At 41.6% G+C, this 23,340-nt stretch overlaps 1 protein-coding gene across 1 annotated transcript in view; it reads left to right on the forward strand.

Moving 5' to 3' along the window:
- LOC115200882 (CUB and sushi domain-containing protein 1) overlaps nucleotides 1-23,340 on the forward strand; it is a 509,589-nt gene that overhangs the window by 150,554 nt on the left and 335,695 nt on the right. Inside the window, exon 2 of the mRNA XM_029763998.1 lies at nucleotides 14,832-15,048. Coding sequence (XP_029619858.1) covers nucleotides 14,832-15,048 — 217 coding nt within the window. The remainder of the gene's footprint in view (nucleotides 1-14,831; nucleotides 15,049-23,340) is intronic.

Here is a 23,340-nt window from a genome sequence, read left to right on the forward strand (position 1 = left end):
GTAAAGATTAAGTTAGAGTCAGGGGTAGGGTAGGGTTAAAGATTAAGGTTAGAGTCAGGGGTAGGGTTAGGGTAAAGATTAAGGTTAGAGTCAGGGGTAGGTTAGGGTTAAGATTAAGGTTAGAGTCAGGGGTAGGGTTAGGGTAAAGATTAGGTTAGAGTCAGGGTAGGGTTGTGTAGATTAAGGTTAGGTCAGGGGTAGGGTTAGGTAAGATTAGGTTAGAGTCAGGGGTAGGGTTTGGTAAAGTTAGAGTCAGGGGTAGGGTTTAGGGTTAAGATTAAGGTTAGGGTCAGGGGTAGGGTTAGGGTAAAGATTAAGGTTAGGGTCAGGGGTAGGGTTAGGGTAAAGATTAAGGTTAGGGTTAGGGTAGGGTTAGGGTAAAGATTAAGGTTAGAGTCAGGGGTAGGGTTAGGGTAAGATTAAGGTTAGAGTCAGGGGTAGGGTTAGGGTAAAGGTTAGAGTCAGGGCTAGGGTTAGGGTTAAGCTAAGATTTAGAATAAGGGGTAAAGGTTAAGGTTAGAGTCAGGGGTAGGGTTAGGGTAAAGATTAACGTTAGAGTCAGGGGTAGGGTTAAGATTAAGGTTAGAGTCAGGGGTAGGGTTAGGGTAAGATTAAGGTTAGAGTCAGGGCTAGGGTTAAGGTTAAGGTTAGAGTCAGGGCTAGGGTTAGGGTTAAGGTTAGAGTCAGGGCTAGGGTTAGGGTTAAGGTTAGGGTTAGGGTTAAGGTTAGAGTCAGGGCTAGGGTTAGGGTTAAGGTTAGAGTCAGGGTAGGGTTAGGGTAAGGTTAGAGTCAGGGCTAGGGTTAGGGTTAAGGTTAGAGTCAGGCTAGGGTTAGGGTTAAGGTTAGAGTCAGGGCTAGGGTTAGGGTTAAGGTTAGAGTCAGGGCTAGGGTTAGGGTTAAGCTAAGATTTAGAATACGGGGTAAAGGTTAAGGTTAGAGTCGGGCTAGGGTTAGGGTTAAGGTTAGAGTCAGGGCTAGGGTTAGGGTTAAGGTTAGAGTCAGGGCTAGGGTTAGGGTTAAGGTTAGAGTCAGGGCTAGGGTTAGGGTTAAGCTAAGATTAGAATACGGGGTAAAGGTTAAGGTTAGAGTCAGGGCTAGGGTTAGGGTTAGGGTTAGAGTCAGGGCTAGGGTTAGGGTTAAGGTTAGAGTCAGGGCTAGGGTTAGGGTTAAGGTTAGAGTCAGGGCTAGGGTTAGGGTTAAGGTTAGAGTCAGGGCTAGGGTAGGGTTAAGCTAAGATTTAGAATACGGGGTAAAGGTTAAGGTTAGAGTCAGGGCTAGGGTGTAGGGTTAAGCTAGATTAGGATCAGCGGGGTAAGAGTTAAGGTTAGAGTCAGGGCTAGGTTAGGGTAAGCTAAGATTTAGAATACGGGGTAAATGGTTAAGGTTAGACGTCAGGGCTAGGGGTAGGGTTACGCTAAGATTTAGAATACGGGGTAAAGGTTAAGGTTAGAGTCAGGGCTTAGGGTTAGGGTTAAGCTAGATTTAGAATACGGGTTATGGGTAAAGGTTAAGGTTAGAGTCAGAGCTAGGGTTAGGGTTTAAGCTAAGATTTAGAATAAGGGTTAGGGTAAAGGTTAAGGTTAGGAGTCAGGGCTAGGGTTAGGGTTAAGCTACGATTTAGAATAAGGGTTAGGGTAAAGGTTAAGGTTAGAGTCAGAAGCTAGGGTTAGGGTAAAGATTAAGGTTAGGGTTAGGGTTAGGGTTAGGGTAAAGGTTAAGGTTTAGAGTTAGGGGTTAGGGTTAGGGTTAAGGTTAGAGTCAGGGCTAGGGTTAGGGTTAAGGTTTAGAGTCAGTGCTAGGGTTAGGGTTAAGGTTAGAGTCAGGGCTAGGGTTAGGGTTTAAGCTAAGATTTAGAATACGGGGTAAAGGTTAAGGTTAGAGTCAGGGCTAGGGTTAGGGTTTTAAGCTAAGATTTAGAATACGGTGGTAAAGGTTAAGGTTAGAGTCAGGGCTTAGGGTTAGGGTTTAAGCTAAGATTTAGAATACGGGGTAAAGGTTAAGGTTAGAGTCCTGTCTAGGGGTAGGGTTAAGCTAAGATTTAGAATACGGGGTTAAAGGTTAGGTTAGAGTCAGGGCTAGGGTTAGGGTTAAGCTAAGATTTAGAATACGGGGTTAGGGTAAAGGTTAAGGTTAGAGTCAGAGCTAGGGTTAGGGTTTTTAAGCTAAGATTTAGAATAAGGGTTAGGGTAAAGGTAAGGTTAGAGTCAGGGCTAGTGTTAGGGTTAAGCTACGATTAGAATAAGGCGTTAGGTAAAGGTTAAGGTTAGAGTCAGAGCTAGGGTTTAGGGTAAAGATTAAGGTTAGAGTCAGGGGTAGGGTTAGGGTAAAGATTAAGGTTAGAGTCAGAGCTAGGGTTAGGGTACAGATTTAAAGTTAGAGTCAGAGCTTAGGGTTAGGGTAAAGATTAAGGTTAGAGTCAGGGGTAGGGTTAGGGTAGAGATTAAGGTTAGAGTCAGGGGTAGGGTTTAGGGTTTAAAGATTAAGGTTAGAGTCAGGGGTAGGGTTAGGGTAAGATTAAGGTTAGAGTCAGGGGTAGTGTTAGGGTAAAGCTTAAGGTTAGGGTCAGGGGTAGGGTTAGGGTAAATATTAAGGTTAGAGTCAGGGGTAGGGTTAGGGTAAGATAAGGTTACAGTGAGGGGTAGGGTTTAGGGTAAATATTAAGGTTAGGGTCAGGGGTAGGGTTTAGGGTAAAGATTAAGGTTAGGGTCAGGGGTAGGGTTTAGGGTTAAAGATTAAGGTTAGAGTCAGGGGTAGGGTTAGGGTAAAGATTAAGGTTAGAGTCGGGGTTAGGGTTAGGGTAAAGATTAAGGGTAGAGTCAGGGGTAGGGTAGGGTCAAGGATTAGGTTAGGGTCAGGGCTAGGGTTAGGGTAAAGATTAAGGTGTAGAGTCAGGGGTAGGGTTAGGGTAAAGATTAAGGTTAGAGTCAGGGCTAGGGTTAGGGTTAGGGTAAAGATTAAGGTTAGAGTCAGGGGTAGGGTTAGGGTTAAATATTAAGGTTATTGTCAGGGGTAGGGTTAGGGTAAAGATTAAGGTTAGGGTCAGGGGTAGGGTTAGGGTAAAGATTAAGGTTAGAGTCAGGGGTTAGGGTTTAGGGTAAAGAATTAAGGTTAGAGTCAGGGCTAGGGTTTTAAAGGTTAAGGTTAGAGTCAGGGGTAGGGTTAGGGTAAAGATTAAGGTTAGAGTCAGGGGTAGGGGTTAGGGTAAAGATTAAGGTTAGAGTCAGGGGTAGGGTTAGGGTTAAAGATTAAGGTTAGAGTCAGGGGTAGGGTTAGGGTTAAAGATTAAGGTTAGAGTCAGGGGTAGGGTTAGGGTTAAGGTTAGAGTCAGGGGTAGGGTTAGGGTAAAGATTAAGGTTTAGAGTCAGGGGTAGGGTTAGTTGTAAAGATTTAAGGTTAGGGTCAGGGTAGGGTTAGGGTAAAGATTAAGGTTAGAGTCAGGGGTAGGGTTATGGTAAAGGTTAGAGTCAGGGGTAGGGTTAGGGTTAAGATTAAGGTTAGGGTCAGGGGTAGGGTTAGGGTAAGGGTTAAGGTTAGGGTTAGGGTAGGGTTAGGGGTAAATATTAAGGTTAGGGTCAGGGGTAGGGTTAGGGTAAAGATTAAGGTTAGAGTCAGGGGTATGGGTTAGGGTAAAGATTAAGGTTAGAGTCAGGGGTAGGGTTAGGGTTAAGGTTAGAGTCAGGGGTAGGGTTAGGGTTAAGCTAAGATTTAGAATACGGGGTAAAGGTTAAGGTTAGAGTCAGGGGGTTAGGGTTAGGGTAAAGATTAACGTTAGAGTCAGGGGTAGGGTTAGGGTAAAGATTAAGGTTAGAGTCAGGGGTAGGGTTAGGGTAAGATTAAGGTTAGAGTCAGGGCTAGGGTTAAAGGTTAAGGTTAGAGTCAGGGGTAAGGTTAGAGTCAGGGCTAGGGTTAGGGTTAAGGTTAGAGTCAGGGCTAGGGTTAGGGTTAAGGTTAGAGTCAGGGCTAGGGTTAGGGTTAAGGTTAGAGTCAGGGCTAGGGTTAGGGTAAGGTTAGGGTCAGGGCTAGGGTTAGGGTTAAGGTTAGAGTCAGGGCTAGGGTTAGGGTTAAGGTTAGAGTCGGGCTAGGGTTAGGGTTTAAGGTTAGAGTCAGGGGTAGGGTTAGGGTTAAGGTTAGAGTCAGGGCTAGGGTTAGGGTTAAGCTAAGATTTAGAATACGGGGGTAAAGGTTTAAGGTTAGAGTCAGGGCTAGGGTTAGGGTTAAGGTTTAGAGTCAGGGCTAGGGTTAGGGTTAAGGTTAGAGTCAGGGCTAGGGTTAGGGTTAAGGTTTAGAGTCAGGGCTAGGGTTAGGGTTAAGCTAAGATTTAGAATACGGGGTAAAGGTAAGGTTAGAGTCAGGGCTAGGGTTAGGGTTAAGGTTAGAGTCAGGGCTAGGTTAGGGGTTAAGGTTAGAGTCAGGGCTAGGGCTAGGGTTAGGGTTAAGGTTAGAGTCAGGGCTAGGGTTAGGGTTAAGCTAAGATTTAGAATACGGGTTAGGGTAAAGGTTAAGGTTAGAGTCAGGGCTAGGGTTAGGGTTAAGCTAAGATTTAGAATACGGGGTAAAGGTTAAGGTTAGAGTCAGGGCTAGGGTTAGGGTTAAGCTAAGATTTAGAATACGGGGGTAAAGGTTAAGGTTAGAGTCAGGGCTAGGGGTAGGGTTTAAGCTAAGATTTAGAATACGGGGGTAAAGGTTAAGGTTAGAGTCAGGGCTAGGGTTAGGGTTAGCTAAGATTTAGAATACGGGTAGGGTAAAGGTTAAGGTTAGAGTCAGAGCTAGGGTTAGGGTTAAGCTAAGATTTAGAATAAGGGTTAGGGTAAAGGTTAAGGTTAGAGTCAGGGCTAGGGTTAGGGTTAAGCTACGATTTAGAATAAGGGTTAGGGTAAAGGTTAAGGTTAGAGTCAGAGCTAGGGTTAGGGTAAAGATTAAGGTTAGAGTCAGGGGTAGGGTTAGGGTAAAGATTAAGGTTAGAGTCAGGGGTAGGGTTAGGGTTAAGGTTAGAGTCAGGGCTAGGGTTAGGGTAAAGATTAAGGTTAGAGTCAGGGGTAGGGTTAGGGTTAAGGTTAGAGTCAGGGCTAGGGTTAGGGTTAAGCTAAGATTTAGAATACGGGGTAAAGGTTAAGGTTAGAGTCAGGGCTAGGGTTAGGGTTAAGCTAAGATTTAGAATACGGGGTAAAGGTTAAGGTTAGAGTCAGGGCTAGGGTTAGGGTTAAGCTAAGATTTAGAATACGGGGTAAAGGTTAAGGTTAGAGTCAGGGCTAGGGGTAGGGTTAAGCTAAGATTTAGAATACGGGGTAAAGGTTAAGGTTAGAGTCAGGGCTAGGGTTAGGGTTAAAGCTAAGATTTAGAATACGGGTTAGGGTAAAGGTTAAGGTTAGAGTCAGAGCTAGGGTTAGGGTTAAGCTAAGATTTAGAATAAGGGTTAGGGTAAAGGTTAAGGTTAGAGTCAGGGCTAGGGTTAGGGTTAAGCTACGATTTAGAATAAGGGTTAGGGTAAAGGTTAAGGTTAGAGTCAGAGCTAGGGTTAGGGTAAAGATTAAGGTTAGAGTCAGGGGTAGGGTTAGGGTAAAGATTAAGGTTAGAGTCAGAGCTAGGGTTAGGGTAAAGATTAAAGTTAGAGTCAGAGCTAGGGTTAGGGTAAAGATTAAGGTTAGAGTCAGGGGTAGGGTTAGGGTAGAGATTAAGGTTTAGAGTCAGGGGTAGGGTTAGGGTTAAAGATTAAGGTTAGAGTCAGGGGTAGGGTTAGGGTAAAGATTAAGGTTAGAGTCAGGGGGTAGTGTTAGGGTAAAGATTAAGGTTAGGGTCAGGGGTAGGGTTAGGGTAAATATTAAGGTTAGAGTCAGGGGTAGGGTTAGGGTAAAGATTAAGGTTACAGTGAGGGGTAGGGTTAGGGTAAATATTAAGGTTAGGGTCAGGGGTAGGGTTAGGGTAAAGATTAAGGTTAGGGTCAGGGGTAGGGTTAGGGTTAAAGATTAAGGTTAGAGTCAGGGGTAGGGTTAGGGTAAAGATTAAGGTTAGAGTCAGGGGTAGGGTTAGGGTAAAGATTAAGGTTAGAGTCAGGGGTAGGGTTAGGGTAAAGATTAAGGTTAGGGTCAGGGGTAGGGTTAGGGTAAAGATTAAGGTAGAGTCAGGGGTAGGGTTAGGGTAAAGATTAAGGTTAGAGTCAGGGGTAGGGTTAGGGTAAAGATTAAGGTTAGAGTCAGGGGTAGGGTTAGGGTTAAATATTAAGGTTATTGTCAGGGGTAGGGTTAGGGTAAAGATTAAGGTTAGGGTCAGGGGGTAGGGTTAGGGTAAAGATTAAGGTTAGAGTCAGGGGTAGGGTTAGGGTAAAGATTAAGGTTAGAGTCAGGGGTAGGGTTAGGGTAAACATTAAGGTTAGAGTCAGGGCTAGGGTTAGGGTAAAGATTAAGGTTAGGGTCAGGGGTAGGGTTTAAGATTAAGGTTAGAGTCAGGGGGAGGGTTAGGGTAAAGATTAAGGTTAGAGTCAGGAGTAGGGTTAGGGTAAAGATTACGGTTAGAGTCAGGGGTAGGGTTAGGGTAGAGATTAAGGTTAGAGTCAGGGGTAGGGTTAGGGTAAAGATTAAGGTTAGGGTCAGGGGTAGGGTTAGGGTAAAGATTAAGGTTAGGGTCAGGGGTAGGGTTAGGGTAAATATTAAGGTTAGGGTCAGTGGTAGGGTAAAGATTAAGGTTAGAGTCAGGGGTAGGGTTAGGGTAAAGATTAAGGTAAGAGTCAGGGGTAGGGTTAGGGTAAAGATTAAGGTTAGAGTCAGGGCTAGGGTTAAAGGTTAAGGTTAGAATCAGGGGTAGGGTTAGGGTAAAGATTAAGGTTAGAGTCAGGGGTAGGGTTAGGGTAAAGATTAAGGTTAGATTCAGGGGTAGGGTTAGGGTTAAAGATTAAGGTTAGAGTCAGGGGTGGGGTTAGGGTAAGATTAAGGTTAGAGTCAGGGGTAGGGTTAGGGTAAAGATTAAGGTTAGAGTCAGGGGTAGGGTTAGGGTAAAGATTAAGGTTAGAGTCAGGGGTAGGGTTAGTGTAAAGATTAAGGTTAGGGTCAGGGGTAGGGTTAGGGTAAAGATTAAGGTTAGAGTCAGGGGTAGGGTTATGGTAAGGTTAGAGTCAGGGGTAGGGTTAGGGTTAAGATTAAGGTTAGGGTCAGGGGTAGGGTTAGGGTAAAGATTAAGGTTAGGGTCAGGGGTAGGGTTAGGGTAAATATTAAGGTTAGGGTCAGGGGTAGGGTTAGGGTAAAGATTAAGGTTAGAGTCAGGGGTAGGGTTAGGGTAAAGATTAAGGTTAGAGTCAGGGGTAGGGTTAGGGTAAAGGTTAGAGTCAGAGCTAGGGTTAGGGTTAAGCTAAGATTTAGAATAAGGGGTAAAGGTTAAGGTTAGAGTCAGGGGTAGGGTTAGGGTTAAAGATTAACGTTAGAGTCAGGGGTAGGGTTAGGGTAAAGATTAAGGTTAGAGTCAGGGGTAGGGTTAGGGTAAGATTAAGGTTAAGGTAAGGGGTAGGGTTAAATATTAAGGTTAGAGTCAGGGGTAGGGTTAGGGTAAAGATTAAGGTTAGGGTCAGGGCTAGGGTTAGGGTAAAGATTAAGGTTAGAGTCAGGGGTAGGGTTAGGGTTAAAGATTAAGGTTAGAGTCAGGGGTAGGGTTAGGGTAAAGATTACGGTTAGAGTCAGGGGTAGGGTTAGGGTAAAGATTAAGGTTAGGGTCAGAGATAGGGTTAGGGTAAAGATTACGGTTAGAGTCAGGGGTAGGGTTAGGGTAAAGATTAAGGTTAGGGTCAGGGGTAGGGTTAGGGTAAAGATTAAGGTTAGGGTCAGGGGTAGGGTTAGGGTAAAGATTAAGGTTAGGGTCAGGGTTAGGGTTAGGGTTAAAGATTAAGGTTAGAGTCAGGGGTAGGGTTAGGGTAAATATTAAGGTTAGAGTCAGGGGTAGGGTTAGGGTAAAGATTAAGGTTACAGTGAGGGGTAGGGTTAGGGTAAAGATTAAGGTTAGAGTCGGGTAGGGTTAGGGTAAAGATTAAGGTTAGGGTCAGGGGTAGGGTTAGGGTAAATATTAAGGTTAGGGTCAGGGGTAGGGTTAGGGTAAAGATTAAGGTTAGGGTCAGGGGTAGGGTTAGGGTTAAAGATTAAGGTTAGAGTCAGGGGTAGGGTTAGGGTAAATATTAAGGTTAGGGTCAGGGGTAGGGTTAGGGTAAAGATTAAGGTTAGAGTCAGGGGTAGGGTTAGGGTAAAGATTAAGGTTAGGGTCAGGGGTAGGGTTAGGGTAAAGATTAAGGTTAGGGTCAGGGGTAGGGTTAGGGTAAAGATTAAGGTTAGAGTCAGGGGTAGGGTTAGGGTAAACATTAAGGTTAGAGTCAGGGCTAGGGTTAGGGTAAAGATTAAGGTTAGGGTCAGGGGTAGGGTTAAAGATTAAGGTTAGAGTCAGGGGGAGGGTTAGGGTAAAGATTAAGGTTAGAGTCAGGAGTAGGGTTAGGGTAAAGATTACGGTTAGAGTCAGGGGTAGGGTAAGGGTAGAGATTAAGGTTAGAGTCAGGGGTAGGGTTAGGGTAAAGATTAAGGTTAGGGTCAGGGGTAGGGTTAGGGTAAAGATTAAGGTTAGGGTCAGGGGTAGGGTTAGGGTAAAGATTAAGGTTAGGGTAAGGGGTAGGGTTAGGGTAAAGATTAAGGTTAGAGTCAGGGGTAGGGTTAGGGTAAGATTAAGGTTAAGGTAAGGGGTAGGGTTAAATATTAAGGTTAGAGTCAGGGGTAGGGTTAGGGTAAAGATTAAGGTTAGAGTCAGGGGTAGGGTTAGGGTAAAGATTACGGTTAGAGTCAGGGGTAGGGTTAGGGTAAAGATTAAGGTTAGGGTCAGAGGTAGGGTTAGGGTAAAGATTACGGTTAGAGTCAGGGCTAGGGTTAGGGTTAATGATTAAGGTTAGAGTCAGGGGTAGGGTTAGGGTAAAGATTAAGGTTAGAGTCAGGGGTAGGGTTAGGGTTAAATATTAAGGTTAGAGTCAGGGCTAGGGTTGGGGTTAAGGTTAAAGTTTAAGGTTAGAGTCAGAGCTAGGGTTAGGGTAAAGATTAAGGTTAGAGTCAGGGGTAGGGTTAGGGTAAAGATTAAGGTTAGGGTCAGGGGTAGGGTTAGGGTTAAGATTAATGTTAGGGTCAGGGGTAGGGTTAGGGTAAAGATTAAGGTTATGGTCAGTGGTAGGGTTAGGGTAAATATTAAGTTTAGAGTCAGGGTTAGGGTTAGGGTAAATATTAAGGTTAGGGTCAGTGGTAGGGTAAAGATTAAGGTTAGAGTCAGGGGTAGGGTTAGGGTAAAGATTAAGGTAAGAGTCAGGGGTAGGGTTAGGGTAAAGATTAAGGTTAGAGTCAGGGCTAGGGTTAGGGTTAAAGGTTAAGGTTAGAGTCAGGGGTAGGGTTAGGGTAAAGATTAAGGTTAGAGTCAGGGGTAGTGTTAGGGTAAAGATTAAGGTTAGAGTCAGGGGTAGGGTTAGGGTTAAAGATTAAGGTTAGGGTCAGGGGTAGGGTTAGGGTAAGGGTAAAGATTAAGGTTAGAGTCAGGGTTAGGGTTAGGGTAAAGATTAAGGTTAGAGTCAGGGGTAGGGTAAGGGTAAAGATTAAGGTTAGAGTCAGGGGTAGGGTTAGGGTTAAAGATTAAGGTTAGAGTCAGGGCTAGGGTTAGGGTTAAATATTAAGGTTAGAGTCAGGGCTAGGGTTGGGGTTAAGGTTAAAGGTTAAGGTTAGAGTCAGAGCTAGGGTTAGGGTAAAGATTAAGGTTAGAGTCAGGGGTAGTGTTAGGGTAAAGATTAAGGTTAGAGTCAGGGGTAGGGTTAGGGTTAAAGATTAAGGTTAGGGTCAGGGGTAGGGTTAGGGTAAAGATTAAGGTTAGAGTCAGGGGTAGGGTTAGGGTAAAGATTAAGGTTAGAGTCAGGGGTAGGGTAAGGGTAAAGATTAAGGTTAGAGTCAGGGGTAGGGTTAGGGTTTAAAGATTAAGGTTAGAGTCAGGGCTAGGGTTAGGGTTAAATATTAAGGTTAGAGTCAGGGCTAGGGTTGGGGTTAAGGTTAAAGGTTAAGGTTAGAGTCAGAGCTAGGGTTAGGGTAAAGATTAAGGTTAGAGTCAGGGGTAGGGTTAGGGTAAAGATTAAGGTTAGGGTCAGGGGCAGGGTTTGGGTTAAGATTAAGGTTAGGGTCAGGGGTAGGGTTAGGGTTAAAGATTAAGTTTAGAGTCAGGGCTAGGGTTAGGGTAAATATTAAGGTTAGAGTCAGTGGTAGGGTAAAGATTAAGGTTAGAGTCAGGGGTAGGGTTAGGGTAAAGATTAAGGTAAGAGTCAGGTGTAGGGTTAGGGTAAAGATTAAGGTTAGAGTCAGGGCTAGGGTTAGGGTTAAAGGTTAAGGTTAGAGTCAGGGGTAGGGTTAGGGTAAAGATTAAGGTTAGAGTCAGGGGTAGTGTTAGGGTAAAGATTAAGGTTAGAGTCAGGGGTAGGGTTAGGGTAAAGATTAAGGTTAGAGTCAGGGGTAGGGTTAGGGTTAAAGATTAAGGTTAGAGTCAGGGGTAGGGTTAGGGTTAAAGATTAAGGTTAGAGTCAGGGGTAGGGTTAGGGTAAAGATTAAGGTCAGAGTCAAGGGTAGGGTTAGGGTTAAGATTAAGGTTAGAGTCGGGTAGGGTTAGGGTAAAGGTTAAGGTTAGAGTCAGAGCTAGGGTTAGGGTTAAGCTAAGATTTAGAATAAGGGGTAAAGGTTAAGGTTAGAGTCAGGGGTAGGGTTAGGGTAAAGATTAAGGTTAGAGTCAGGGGTAGGGTTAGGGTAAAGATTAAGGTTAGAGTCAGGGGTAGGGTTAGGGTAAATATTAAGGTTAGGGTCAGTGGTAGGGTTAGGGTAACGATTAAGGTTAGGGTCAGGGGTAGGGTTAGGGTAAATATTAAGGTTAGGGTCAGGGGTAGGGTTAGGGTAAATATTAAGGTTAGGGTCAGTGGTAGGGTTAAAGATTAAGGTTAGAGTCAGGGGTAGGGTTAGGGTAAAGATTAAGGTTAGAGTCAGGGGTAGGGTTAGGGTTAAAGATTAAGGTTAGAGTCAGGGCTCGGGTTAGGGTTAAAGATTAAGGTTAGAGTCAGGGGTAGGGTCAGGGTTAAAGATTAAGGTTAGAGTCAGGGGTAGGGTTAGGGTTAAAGATTTAGATTAGAGTCAGGGCTAGGGTTAGGGTTAAACATTAAGGTTAGAGTCAGGGGTAGGGTTAGGGTAAAGATTAAGGTTAGAGTCAGGGGTAGGGTTAGGGTTAAAGATTTAGATTAGAGTCAGGGCTAGGGTTAGGGTTAAATATTAAGGTTAGAGTCAGGGCTAGGGTTGGGGTTAAGGTTAAAGGTTAAGGTTAGAGTCAGAGCTAGGGTTAGGGTAAAGATTAAGGTTAGAGTCAGGGGTAGGGTTAGGGTAAAGATTAAGTTTAGAGTCAGGGGTAGGGTTAGGGTAAATATTAAGGTTAGAGTCAGGGGTAGGGTTAGGGTAAAGATTAAGGTTAGAGTCAGGGGTAGGGTTAGGGTAAAGATTAAGGTTAGAGTCAGGGGTAGGGTTAGGGTTAAAGGTTAAGGTTAGGGTCAGGGGTAGGGTTAGGGTAGAGATTAAGGTTAGGGTCAGGGGTAGGGTTAGGGTAAAGATTAAGGTTAGGGTTAGGGTAAATATTAAGGTTAGAGTCAGGGGTAGGGTTAGGGTAAAGATTAAGGTTAGGGTCAGGGGTAGGGTTAGGGTAAAGATTAAGGTTAGGTTCAGGGGTAGGGTTAGGGTAAATGTTAAGGTTAGGGTCAGGGGTAGGGTTAGGGTTAAAGATTAAGGTTAGAGTCAGGGGTAGGGTTAGGGTAAATATTAAGGTTAGAGTCAGGGGTAGGGTTAGGGTAAATGTTAAGGTTAGAGTCAGGGGTAGGGTTAGGGTAAAGATTAAGGTTAGAGTCAGGGGTAGGGTTAGGGTAAAGATTAAGGTTAGAGTCAGGGGTAGGGTTAGGGTAAATATTAAGGTTAGAGTCAGGGGTAGGGTTGATAATTGTAATGGACTGCACCAAGGGATGACCATGAAGCCAGTGAAGTAGATAACTTATTTCAGCAGAAGTGGTCTTGTACTGATTGGTGTTTTTCTGAAAGGCACCGGATGTCCCTGTTCTAACACATGCATGCTGTGATCACTCACTGGAGTGACCTCTAGAAGCATGTTTACTGTGCATTAATAAAAATATAATTTGCCATTGCTTCTACAAGCCACCCCCCCCCCTTCCCGCAACTGGGTATTCATCAACATCCAACTGGGTATTCATCATGATGTCAGTTCTCTTTCTTTATTCATGGAGTTATATGGCTGTTTATTCAATGCTATCTATTTCAAAAGCTGACCCCTGCTTAGTTGTTATGGAGGCAAAGTGTGGGAATTTATTGACCATCGACCACAGGTTGGCTACTGCAGTGATAATGTTAATGAATCAATACAGAGTGCTATCAGTGGCACAATTAAGGCTGTATTTCATGTTCGACACCAAGTTGTACCTCTGCAAAGGCAGCTCTACTGTCTGTCACTTCAAACTAGTGCATTAGTCTGTATTATCCTGACAAAATGAATCCCTGCTTGTGGATCTCATTAATGTTGCACTGGGGGGAAAAACAGTCTGTGGTGAAAAACAAATAAGCGATTTATAGTGCCTTTGGTAATGAACCACAATGCACTTGCTTTTGACCTGCAAGTTATATTTGAGCTTATTATTATCAGTCATGCTAACAAATAAAAGATGATGAAAATATGCCAACACAGATGGTCCTGAACCCAAATGCCAACCTACAGTATTATAGTACAAACACAAAGTGCATTGGACCAGAATACAGATGTCTGAGGGTGTCCAGCATCAAACAAATCAAGCAGCATCTGGTTGCCGCCTGAGCATGTTTTAGGCACATTTGATGTGCTCAAAGAGTGTCAACAAATTGGAGAGATGGCATGTCCCATCTGCAGACTGTCTATTTATTTGTGTGAAATGTGCTATGGTAGAGAGACCAAATGGTTACACCGTCTCAAGCTTATTGAACTACTGTAGCCCTTTCTGTTTTATTTGTCACCAAACATTTGACAGAGTCGAGCATTTTGACAAGTGCAAACTTTTTTTTTACATAGAAATATGGTATAACATGTCCATTTTTACATAGAAATATGGTATAACATGTCCATCTTTTTCATAACAAAACGTTTTCATAAAATGCTGAATTACCAGTACCCTCTTTAACCTTCCATGTCCTTCACGGATTGCTAATGTTCTGAGTAATGGTGTTTTGGAATAAAGTGATTGACACGTCCAGACCATAGAGAGCTCTTATTTTCTATGGTAGAGTAGGTCAGGGCGTGACTGGGGGGGGGGGGGGGGGGGGTGTTGTTATCTAGTTTATTTAGTTCTATGTTCTTTTGGTTTAGTTTCTTTTTTCTATGTTGGGATTTTTGTATGATCCCCAATCGTTGTCTCTAATTCGGGATCATATTTCAGTAGTTGTTTTTCCCACCTGTGTTTGTGGGAGATTATTTTGAGTTAGTGCATGTTGCACCTCTTTCGTCATGGTTTTTGTTTTTGTTTGTAGTTTATTGTTTGTTTTGCAAAGTTTCACATTAAAATAAAAGATGTGGAACAATACCCACACTGTTTCTATTGCTTCTGATTTTGTAATTTGATGGAAACATATTTATCAAAATATTGTCTCAGAAGCGTTGACAAAGCTTCGATGAGTCGGCATTTTTTAAAATCTTCATTTGTTTCCAAAAATTGTCTTCTTACATATGAACAGACCTCCATGCTTTTAGTTCCATTGTTATTTATCAATGTAGAGCTCTAGTCTATACAATTGTGGACTGTTTATATTTCTGACATAACAGTTCTTAGAACAACAACATGCTTCTTAGAATAACAACATTAGTCTTAGAAAACATCAACAGATATGAAATTGCGAGCAATGTTTTCCAGTGGCAGATAATCAAAAATTGCGCTAACCTTACAGCTACTGTCGTCTTTTTTCTATGAGTGGTTTTGGATTGACACAAATGTCTGCCTGGGAGTATTAGCAACAAGCATATTTAATTGAAATCATTGCTTGACATCTACATGCAGAAACACTCTATTTACTTTAAGCTAATGATTCTTGGCAAAGAATGGCAGGATTTAACCTTGTTACTCTTTCATTGCAAAGCTTGTGAGGTTGAAAGGACAATGGCATAATCTCCTTTCATCAAAGATTCTACACCTCTTTGATGAGGTATAATGACTTGGTATAATCATGCTGTGTGCAAGCGTTGTTGTGTGTGCTGTATTTCTCACCTTGGAGAACAGTTCTGAATAGTGATTGCAAGTTCTCTTTCTGCTCCAGGTAAGATTATGATTAAGGCCAATGGGTTTGGGTACCTTTTCAGTTTGGGTCCGTTAGTTAACAATACAAAATTACTCCGCTTTCATGCATACTGCTTTTCAATCATAAATAAGCCAAGATACTGGAAGGTCCCCCTATGCTGCTCACAATATGACACAGCGAGAGATGAGACATGTGAAATGGAGCACCGAGGAAAATTTACCATACATTTGCATATGTCAACATACCCAAACACATATATATTTAATGTTTGTGAAGAGAGGTTCTTGTGTTCAGGCCTGAGGCTTCCAATGGGTAATGGAGGGGGTGCTTTGTTGTGCTACAGAAATGCTGTTTCAGTGGCATATTTGAGAACAATATATAGCTGTTTCACACCTGAGTCATGCATAATATTCCCGAATTTACAGCGTGTAAATTCTTAGATTGGTCATCTAAAAGATCCATATTATATCTTATGTCTGTCTTTGATTTTATCCTCAGGTCAAACTTGTGGTGGTGTTGCACAAGGACTAAATGGAACGATAGAGAGTCCTGGCTTTCCTCACGGCTACCCAAACTATGCCAACTGTACCTGGATCATCATCACAGGAGAACGAAACAGGATACAGTTGTCATTTCACACCTTTGCTCTTGAAGAGGACTGTGACATCGTCTCTATTTATGACGGACAACCACAGCCAGGAAACCTGAAAATGAGGTAACAGACTTTTACTTACCCATATGTTCTATGTAGGTCTACTGGTTGGTGATCTGAGAACATTTTTTAACAATGACTTGGTTTTGCGTTCATTTGATTTTAGTACTACTGTATTGTTGTAACATTAGTGATCCTGTGTGGCGCTAGCAATGTAGGGTTGTTAATATACAGTTAATATACACCCTTTGACATTTTAAAAATGTTGTGGTGTTACAGCCTGAATTTAAATTTGATTCCATTTAGATTTTTGTCACTTGTTTAAAATGAAAAAACGAAAAAGCTCAAATGTCTTGAGTCAATAAGCATTTAACACCTTTGTTATGGCAAGCCTAAATAGGTTTAGGAGGACAAATGTGCTTAACAAGTCACATAATAAATTGAATGGACTCGCTCTGTGTGCAATAATAGTGTTTAGCATGATTTTTGAATGACTACCTCATCTCCGTACCCCACACATACAATTATCTGTAAGGTCCCTCAGTCGAGTAGTGGATTTCAGACACAGATTCAACCACAAACACCAGGGAGGTTTTTCAATGCCTTGCAAAGAAGGGCATCTATTACTAGATGGGTAAAATAAATAAAAAAGCAGACATTGAATTTCCTTTGAACACGGTTAAGTTATTAATTAGGGATGGTTCGAAATGTACTAAATGGTTACCTGGAGGAAAATGGGGGAGGATCAGGCTTTTTCAATTTCAGTCAAGGGGGCGGTTTAGATTTTTTAAATATCTAGTCTAGAGGAGGGTCATATAATTTGCAATTGATGAAATTTCAATATTTCTCAGTGTTTTACAATTATTTGCTTATTAAGCTATATATTGATGTGTGCCCGATGCCACCCCTCATCTATGATTCTGCGCTGGGCGCGCAACATCAATTGCACCTATAGACTATTTAGTGTGGTCTCCATAAAATAATCCATAGCCTATAGGCTATAGGCTATGAAGTGCATGCTCGGAGAAGCTCAGAACAAAGTTATATTTCAAAGATAGATGCTGGGATGGAGTAAATAAAACAAGGCAGAATTACACACTGCAGTGGATATTCCAACCCTGAGCTCGGCCTGCTCTGCTCTTGTTGATCAACAACGTGTTTATGTGCTGCTTAACCAATGGCAGTGCTGTGTAGGGAAGGTGGAAGTTAGGTGGAAGTTCTGTAGGTGGAAGTTCGGTAGGAGAGTCAAAGTTTTTTTCCCAAAATATTTTTTTTAGAACGCCTAGTCCAAAAAATGCACTCTCTTGCGTGCGGGCCTATAGCCTATGTTCTGTTCATTTTGAGAAGGAGAGCGTGAAGATGAGAAGGAGGACCGGAGGTCAACTTTGATAGCTTGCTACTACTGTACTATAATTAATCAATTTTGAAATCAGGCTGTAACACAACAAAATGTGGAATAAGACAAGGGGTATGAATACTTTCTAAAGGCACTGTACTTGCTGACGTGACAGCTTATTTCAGTTTATAGATTTTTGTGCTTTTGTGCTACACATTTTAGTTTTGTTGTGTTGAACATTCCTGTGTACCCACTGAATAGTTCTATTGGTGTTATAAAGGCATTCATTCATTCCCAACTGTACTTAAATGTCACGGTGAGCGCTACTGGTGGAGAAGTCAGGTGCAGGAGAGCAGAGAGTTGTGAACAGGCGCACACTTTAGTTGGGTAGAGGCAACAAAACAGACAGACGCCACTGCGTCAAAACCTCCAGCCAAAAGATAAAGTGCAAGGCGCGAAACAGTCCCAACAAAATGAGCAAATGTTACAATAAACAACCTTCGTGAAATACCACTGAAAATACGGGAAAAAACCCAGCCTAGCGAGTACACACGAAACACATAACAATTACAATTTCACACAAAGACATGGAGGGGAACAGAGGAATAAATACATGCAGTGTGATTAGGGAATGAAAACCAGGTGTGCAGGGAACAAGACAAAACAAATGGAACAATGGAAAAATGGAGCGGCGATGGCTAGAAAGCCGGTGATGTCGACCGCCGAACACCGCCGAACAAGGAGAAGAGCCGACTTCGGCGGAAGTCGTGACATTAAAGTACCACAGTGAGTCTATCTTGCCATAAAAGAGACAATTAAATCAAAACTTCTGAAACAAGTGAACATTTGTAATGACATGCAGGCTAAACGGCATCCCTGTGGTTGCCAATGTGGCACTTACCAGGTTTGAAGTATGCCTATAGGTTGGTACGGAGGGCATCCTCTGGGTGTTGAAGTGAATAATGGGAACCTGCAATCAATAAAGGCAATCTCAAAATACTTGTGTTCCAAGTGAAAACGGAATGGCTTTAATTAGATGCAGAAAGCTTTAAGTAACAGATGATTAACACAACTATTTGCATAAAGAGGTTGACAATAAACTTTTGCTGCTGAAAAATATTTGTATTTTATTTATTCATTTTATTTAACCTTTATTTAACTAGGCAAGCCAGTTCGATTCCCTTGTATTTACCTTGGTTTCACAGTATTTACAAAGTAAATGATGTGAGTGGTAATAGAAAGTGTTGATCAACTCAGTGCCATTGTGGTTTGAGTGTTCACGCTGAGATTGGAATGTTGGGAGTTCGATTCCCTGGTCAAGTCAAACCAAAAACTCTAAAATGGGATCTGGCGCTTCTCTGCTTGCCAATCAGTATTAAGGAGATAGATTGGGGGTAAGGCCCTGTGATTGACTAGTGTCCTATCCAGGGGGTGTAGTTGTACATCAAGCTGCCTCATGTTACAGAAACGGCAGATAGGCTCCTGCTTCTATGAGCCGTTCCATCTTGCACAAGCCAAGGCTACTTACTTAATTAATAGAAAGTGTTAGACAGCACCCGCTCAATGTGATTCCATGCATAGCACCTAGTATAATGACGCAGATGTAACATGCATTCTGCTGTTGCAAGCAGAAGTCTAGGAGGTAACGAGAAGCCTATTAAGTTTTTATGTAGCATATACAGTGCCTTCAGAATGTATTCATAGCCCTTGACTTATTCCACATTTTGTTACAGCCTGAATTCAAAATGGTTTAAATATATATTTTCCTCACCCATCTACACACAATACACGGTAATGACAACATGAAAACATGTTTTTAGAAATGTTAGCAAATGTGTTGAACATGAAATACAGAAATATCTAATTTACATACATATAAGTATTCACACCTCTGAGTCAATACTTTATAGAAGCATATTTGGCAGCGATTACAGCTTTCTGTAAGTCTTTCTGGGTAAATCTCTAAGAGCTTTCCACACCTGGATTGTGCCCATAAGTTTTTTTTAAAATTCTTTTTGGTTGCTGACCATTGCAAGACAACCATTTTCAGGTCTTGCAATAGATTTTCAAGTAGATTTAAGTCAAAACTGTAACTCGGCCACTCCGGAACATTCACTCTCTTCTTGGTAAGAAACTCCAGTGTAGATTTGGACTTGTGTTGTAGGTTATTGTCCTGCTGAAAGGTGAATTCATCTCCCAGTGTCAGGTGGAAAGCAGACTGAACCAGGTTTTCCTCCAGGATTTTGTCTGTGCTTAGCTCCATTACGTTTATTTTTTATCCTGAAAAACTCCCCAGTCCTTAATGATTATTAGCATACCCATAACATGATGCAGCCACCACTATGCTTGAAAATATGGAGAGTGGTACTCATTAATGTGTTGCGTTGGATTTGCCCCAAACATAACCCTTTGTATTCAGGACAAAAGTGAACTTAATTGCTTTGCCACATTTTTTGTAGTATTGCTTTAGTGCCTTGCATGTTTTAGAATATTTTTATTCTTTACAGGCTTCCTTCTTTTCACGCTGTCAGTTAGATTAGTATTGTGGAGTAACTACAATGTTGTTGATCCATCCACAGTTTGCTCCTATCACAGCCATTAACTGTTTTAAAGTCACCATAGGCCTCATGGTGAAATCCCTGAGCGGTTTCAAATAAAAAAAATACAATTTTATTTGTCACATGCGTCGAATACAACAGTTGTAGACCTTACCATGAAATGCTTACTTACAAGCCCTTAACCAACAATGCAGTTGGAGAAAAATGGCCTTCCCCTCCGGCAACTGAGTAAGCTGTATGCTGTTCAATGCTTTTTACATTTTTTACCCAACTACCAATAGGTGCCTTTCTTTGTGAGGCATTGGAAAACCTACCTGGTCTTTGTGGTTGAATCTGTGTTTGAAATTCACTGCTCGACTGAGGGACCTTACAGATAATTGTATGTGTGGGGTACAGAGATGGTGTAGTCATTAATTGTTAATTATTGCACACACAGCGAGCCCATGCTACTTATAATGTGACTTGTTAAGCACAATTTTACTCCTGAACTTATTTAGGCTTGCCATAACAAAGGGGTTGAATACTTATTCTACCCTACCAAGCAAAAAAGCAGTAACTGCTCATTTGGTCAAAAATGTGTTAATGTCATTTTTGCTACATTAAATACATGCTTAATCATGTGGACAAGTATCCTGCCTCTATTGTATTGTGTTTTTGGAGAAAATGGGGGTCATGAAAGCAGTACCTGTATAAAGTTACTGTGAAACAAGGGTAAATACAAGCCCTTTTTCTCAGTTCCGCGCTATGAGCAGTTACTGCCTGTTTGATTGGTAGGGCAGTACTGACTCACGACGTTTTAGCTTTTCATTTTGAATTAACTAGTAAAAAAAACATAATTGTACTTTGACATTATGGAGTATTGTGTGTAGGCCAGTGACCCCAAAATCTAAATTGAATACATTTTAAATTGAGAATGTAACACAACAAAATATGTGGAAAATCTCAAGGGGTATGAATACTTTCTGAAGGCACCGTAGCCCCTTACTGTCATGTCTTTGAAATCCAATGGACTGCTTCAGCCTGCACAAATAGCAGACCAATGGACTGCCTGGGCTTGCACAAGTAGCAGAATGTGGAGTAGCTATAGTAAAACCACTACTACTATTATTATTGATATATAATGATGGTGATGATGTTTATCGTTATCATTATTATCATTATTGTGTTTTGCCATTTTGTATGCTGAAAGAAAGTGGCCTAATGCAGATGCAAAAAGAACAACAGCATGCCAATGGATTTGAGGTCTCATTTAATCTGGTACTGAACTAGCTGCAGACAGATAGACTGGAAGGGATTCTGTGCAGATGCTGAATGTGGCCTGATCAGAGAGGGAAAATATTTAGAGATAAATCCCTGACATATGCATATGGCCTGACAAAGAGTAACTCTTCCTGATTGGAGATGGAGACAATGCACTGGTGCTTACCTCATCACAGTATAGTGCAGTACATGCGTTCAGTTGTGTTCTAAGTATGCATTCAGTTGTTTTAAGTATGCGTTCAGCTGTGCTTTATGTATGTGTTCAGTTGTGCTTTACATATGCATTCAGTTGTGTTTTAAGTATGCATTCAGTTGTGTTTTAAGTATGCGTTCAGTTGTGTTTTAAGTATGCGTTCAGTTGTGTTTTAAGTATGCATTCAGTTGTGTTCTAAGTATGCGTTCAGTTGTTTTAAGTATGCGTTCAGTTGTGTTCTAAGTATGCATTCAGTTCTTTTAAGTATGCGTTCAGTTGTGCTTTAAGTATGCGTTCAGTTGTGTTCTAAGTATGTACTCAGTTGTTTTCTAAGAATGCGTTCAGTTGTGTTCTAAGTATGCGTTCAGTTGTTTTAAGTATGCGTTCAGTTGTGCTTTAAGTATGCGTTCAGTTGTGCTTTAAGTATGCGTTCAGTTGTGCTTAAGTATGCGTTCAGTTGTTCTTAAGTATGCGTTCAGTTGTTTTCTAAGTATGCATTCAGTTGTTCTTTAAGTATGCGTTCAGTTGTGCTTAAGTATGCATTCAGTTGTGCTTAAGTATGCGTTCAGTTGTGCTTAAGTATGCGTTCAGTTGTGCTTTAGGTTTGCGTTCAGTTGTGCTTTAAGTATGCATTCAGTTGTTCTTTAAGTATGCGTTCAGTTGTGCTTAAGTATGCATTCAGTTGTGCTTAAGTATGCGTTCAGTTGTGCTTAAGTATGCGTTCAGTTGTGCTTTAGGTTTGCGTTCAGTTGTGCTTTAAGTATGCGTTCAGTTGTGCTTTAAGTATGCATTCAGTTGTTCTTTAAGTATGCGTTCAGTTGTGCTTAAGTATGCATTCAGTTGTGCTTAAGTATGCGTTCAGTTGTGCTTAAGTATGCGTTCAGTTGTGCTTAAGGTTTGCGTTCAGTTGTGCTTTAAGTATGCGTTCAGTTGTGCTTTAAGTATGCGTTCAGTTGTGCCTTATGTATGCGTTCAGTTGTGCTTTAAGTATGTGTTTAGTTGTGCTTTACGTATGAGTTCAGTTGTGTTTTAAGTATGCGTTCAATTGTGTTTTAAGTATGCGTTCAGTTGTGTTTTAAGTATGCGTTCAGTTGTGTTTTAAGTATGCGTTCAGTTGTGTTTTAAGTATGTGTTCAGTTGTGTTTTCCATGGGTTTGTGTACTTACCAAAGCTAAAGACAGAGACTGTTGTACAGATTTAAAAGTGTAGGCCTTAGTTCTGCAGTTTCACTACAGGGCTAATATGTAGGGCATGCAGTGTCGCTAAGAGAGACTGGTGTTAATCATCGCTTTAGATCGCTTACTGTTTCTAGAAATACTACATACTTTACTGTGCATCATAGCACTTTCGCTGTTTGTACATAAAATAAGCCATCCTTGGATGGTTTTATACGACTTCCATCTCATTCATTTTCTATTCACAGGCTGTTCACATAAGCTTAATGAACTTCTTATTGTCCTTTTTAAGTGGTCTGCGATACCCTGCTCGAGGGTGTTTAAAAATCCATACTCCTCGATCCTCTTAAAAAATTAAAAGAGTTGATATAGTCATTAGGATTATGATACAAAATATCACAAAAAGGAATCAAGTAATGAAGTCATGTTCACTTTGTATATCAACTTCCTTCAGAGAATGATTATATTTCATCCAGCCCCTCCCTTAGTTTAATCATTTTATTAACCTTAACGTGTGTGTGTGCGTGCGTGTGTGTGTGTTATAAAGTTCATATTAGCCCAAATCCTTAATGGATGTCCTGACAATCTTAATCTTATCTTAATGATCTGAGATATTGAAAAGACAAAACCTGAAACGGTATTAAGCTAATATTGATTGACTGTTTAGTTTTAAAATGGAAGTGAACAGATGGGTGTCGTGATGTATCCACAAATCTGTAGAAAACCTGTCAATATGAACCTACAGTGGGGAGTCTGTGACACTGAACACACGTGACTTAGTTGGCAATGCCTTAATGTAAATTCTAAAAGCGTCTGTCCAATTCAATGTCTAAGCGCAACATGTCTTTAGAATCTGTGCTTGTTGGACATTGCTAGATTTCCTTGACTCTGGTTGCACTCGATTCAGCTCGCTAGGCTTAGCCTTTGCTCAGAGCAATACATTCAGTGAAACGTTTCACAACAAATGGCTTGAAATCGCAGGCGAACTCCACCCACCCGAAACAACCTGCTGGGTTATAAGTCATGTGTGCTCTCTCTGGATTTGTATCCGTCATCCCTCTGCACAATCTGCCCATGCGAAATGCAAACCAAGCTTTGTGGAAGTGTCGTACAGGATATGAATAAGGAAGTTAAGTTTGAATTTCAAGTGCATACAGTAGCTGTGCCCTGTAGCATTATTCAATCTGTATCGAGGAAGTTCAGCTTTACAGTGCGATTGAAATTTAAAGGCAAAGTTCCTGCGTTGGTGGAGACTGCATTCATGGTAAAAACTGCATATGTTAGCTCAATCTGAAATTACCTTTAATTTTCTATTGCGCAATCTGTGTCACGTCCTGACCAGTAAAGGGGTTATTTGTTATTGTAGTTTGGTCAGGACGTGGCAGGGGGTGTTTGTTTTATATGGTTCGGGGTTTGTTGGGATATGTAATTATGTAAGAGGGGTGTTTGTTTTATGTGTTCCAGGGTTTTTGGGTATTGTTCTGGTTTTGTATTTCTATGATTTTCTAGGTTGTGTATTTCTTTGTTGGCCTGGTATGGCTCTCAATCAGGAACAGCTGTACATCGTTGTTGCTGATTGAGAGTCATACTTAGGTAGCCCTTTTTTCACCTGTGGTTTGTGGGAAGTTGTTTTTGCACTGCTAGGGTTAGCCTGCAAAACTGTTTAGCTGTTGTTGGTTTTTTATTTTTGTTAAGTGTTGAAGTTTATTCAAATAAAAGTTAAAATGAGCACTCAACCCGCTGCGCCTTGGTCCACTTCATAGTACGGCCGTTACAATCTGTAACGCTTCAGAGCCATAGATCAATTAAAATGTCAGTCAGTCTCTTGTCCAG

This window comes from Salmo trutta, chromosome 10, assembly GCF_901001165.1.
Source record: "Salmo trutta chromosome 10, fSalTru1.1, whole genome shotgun sequence".
NCBI lineage: Eukaryota > Metazoa > Chordata > Actinopteri > Salmoniformes > Salmonidae > Salmo > Salmo trutta.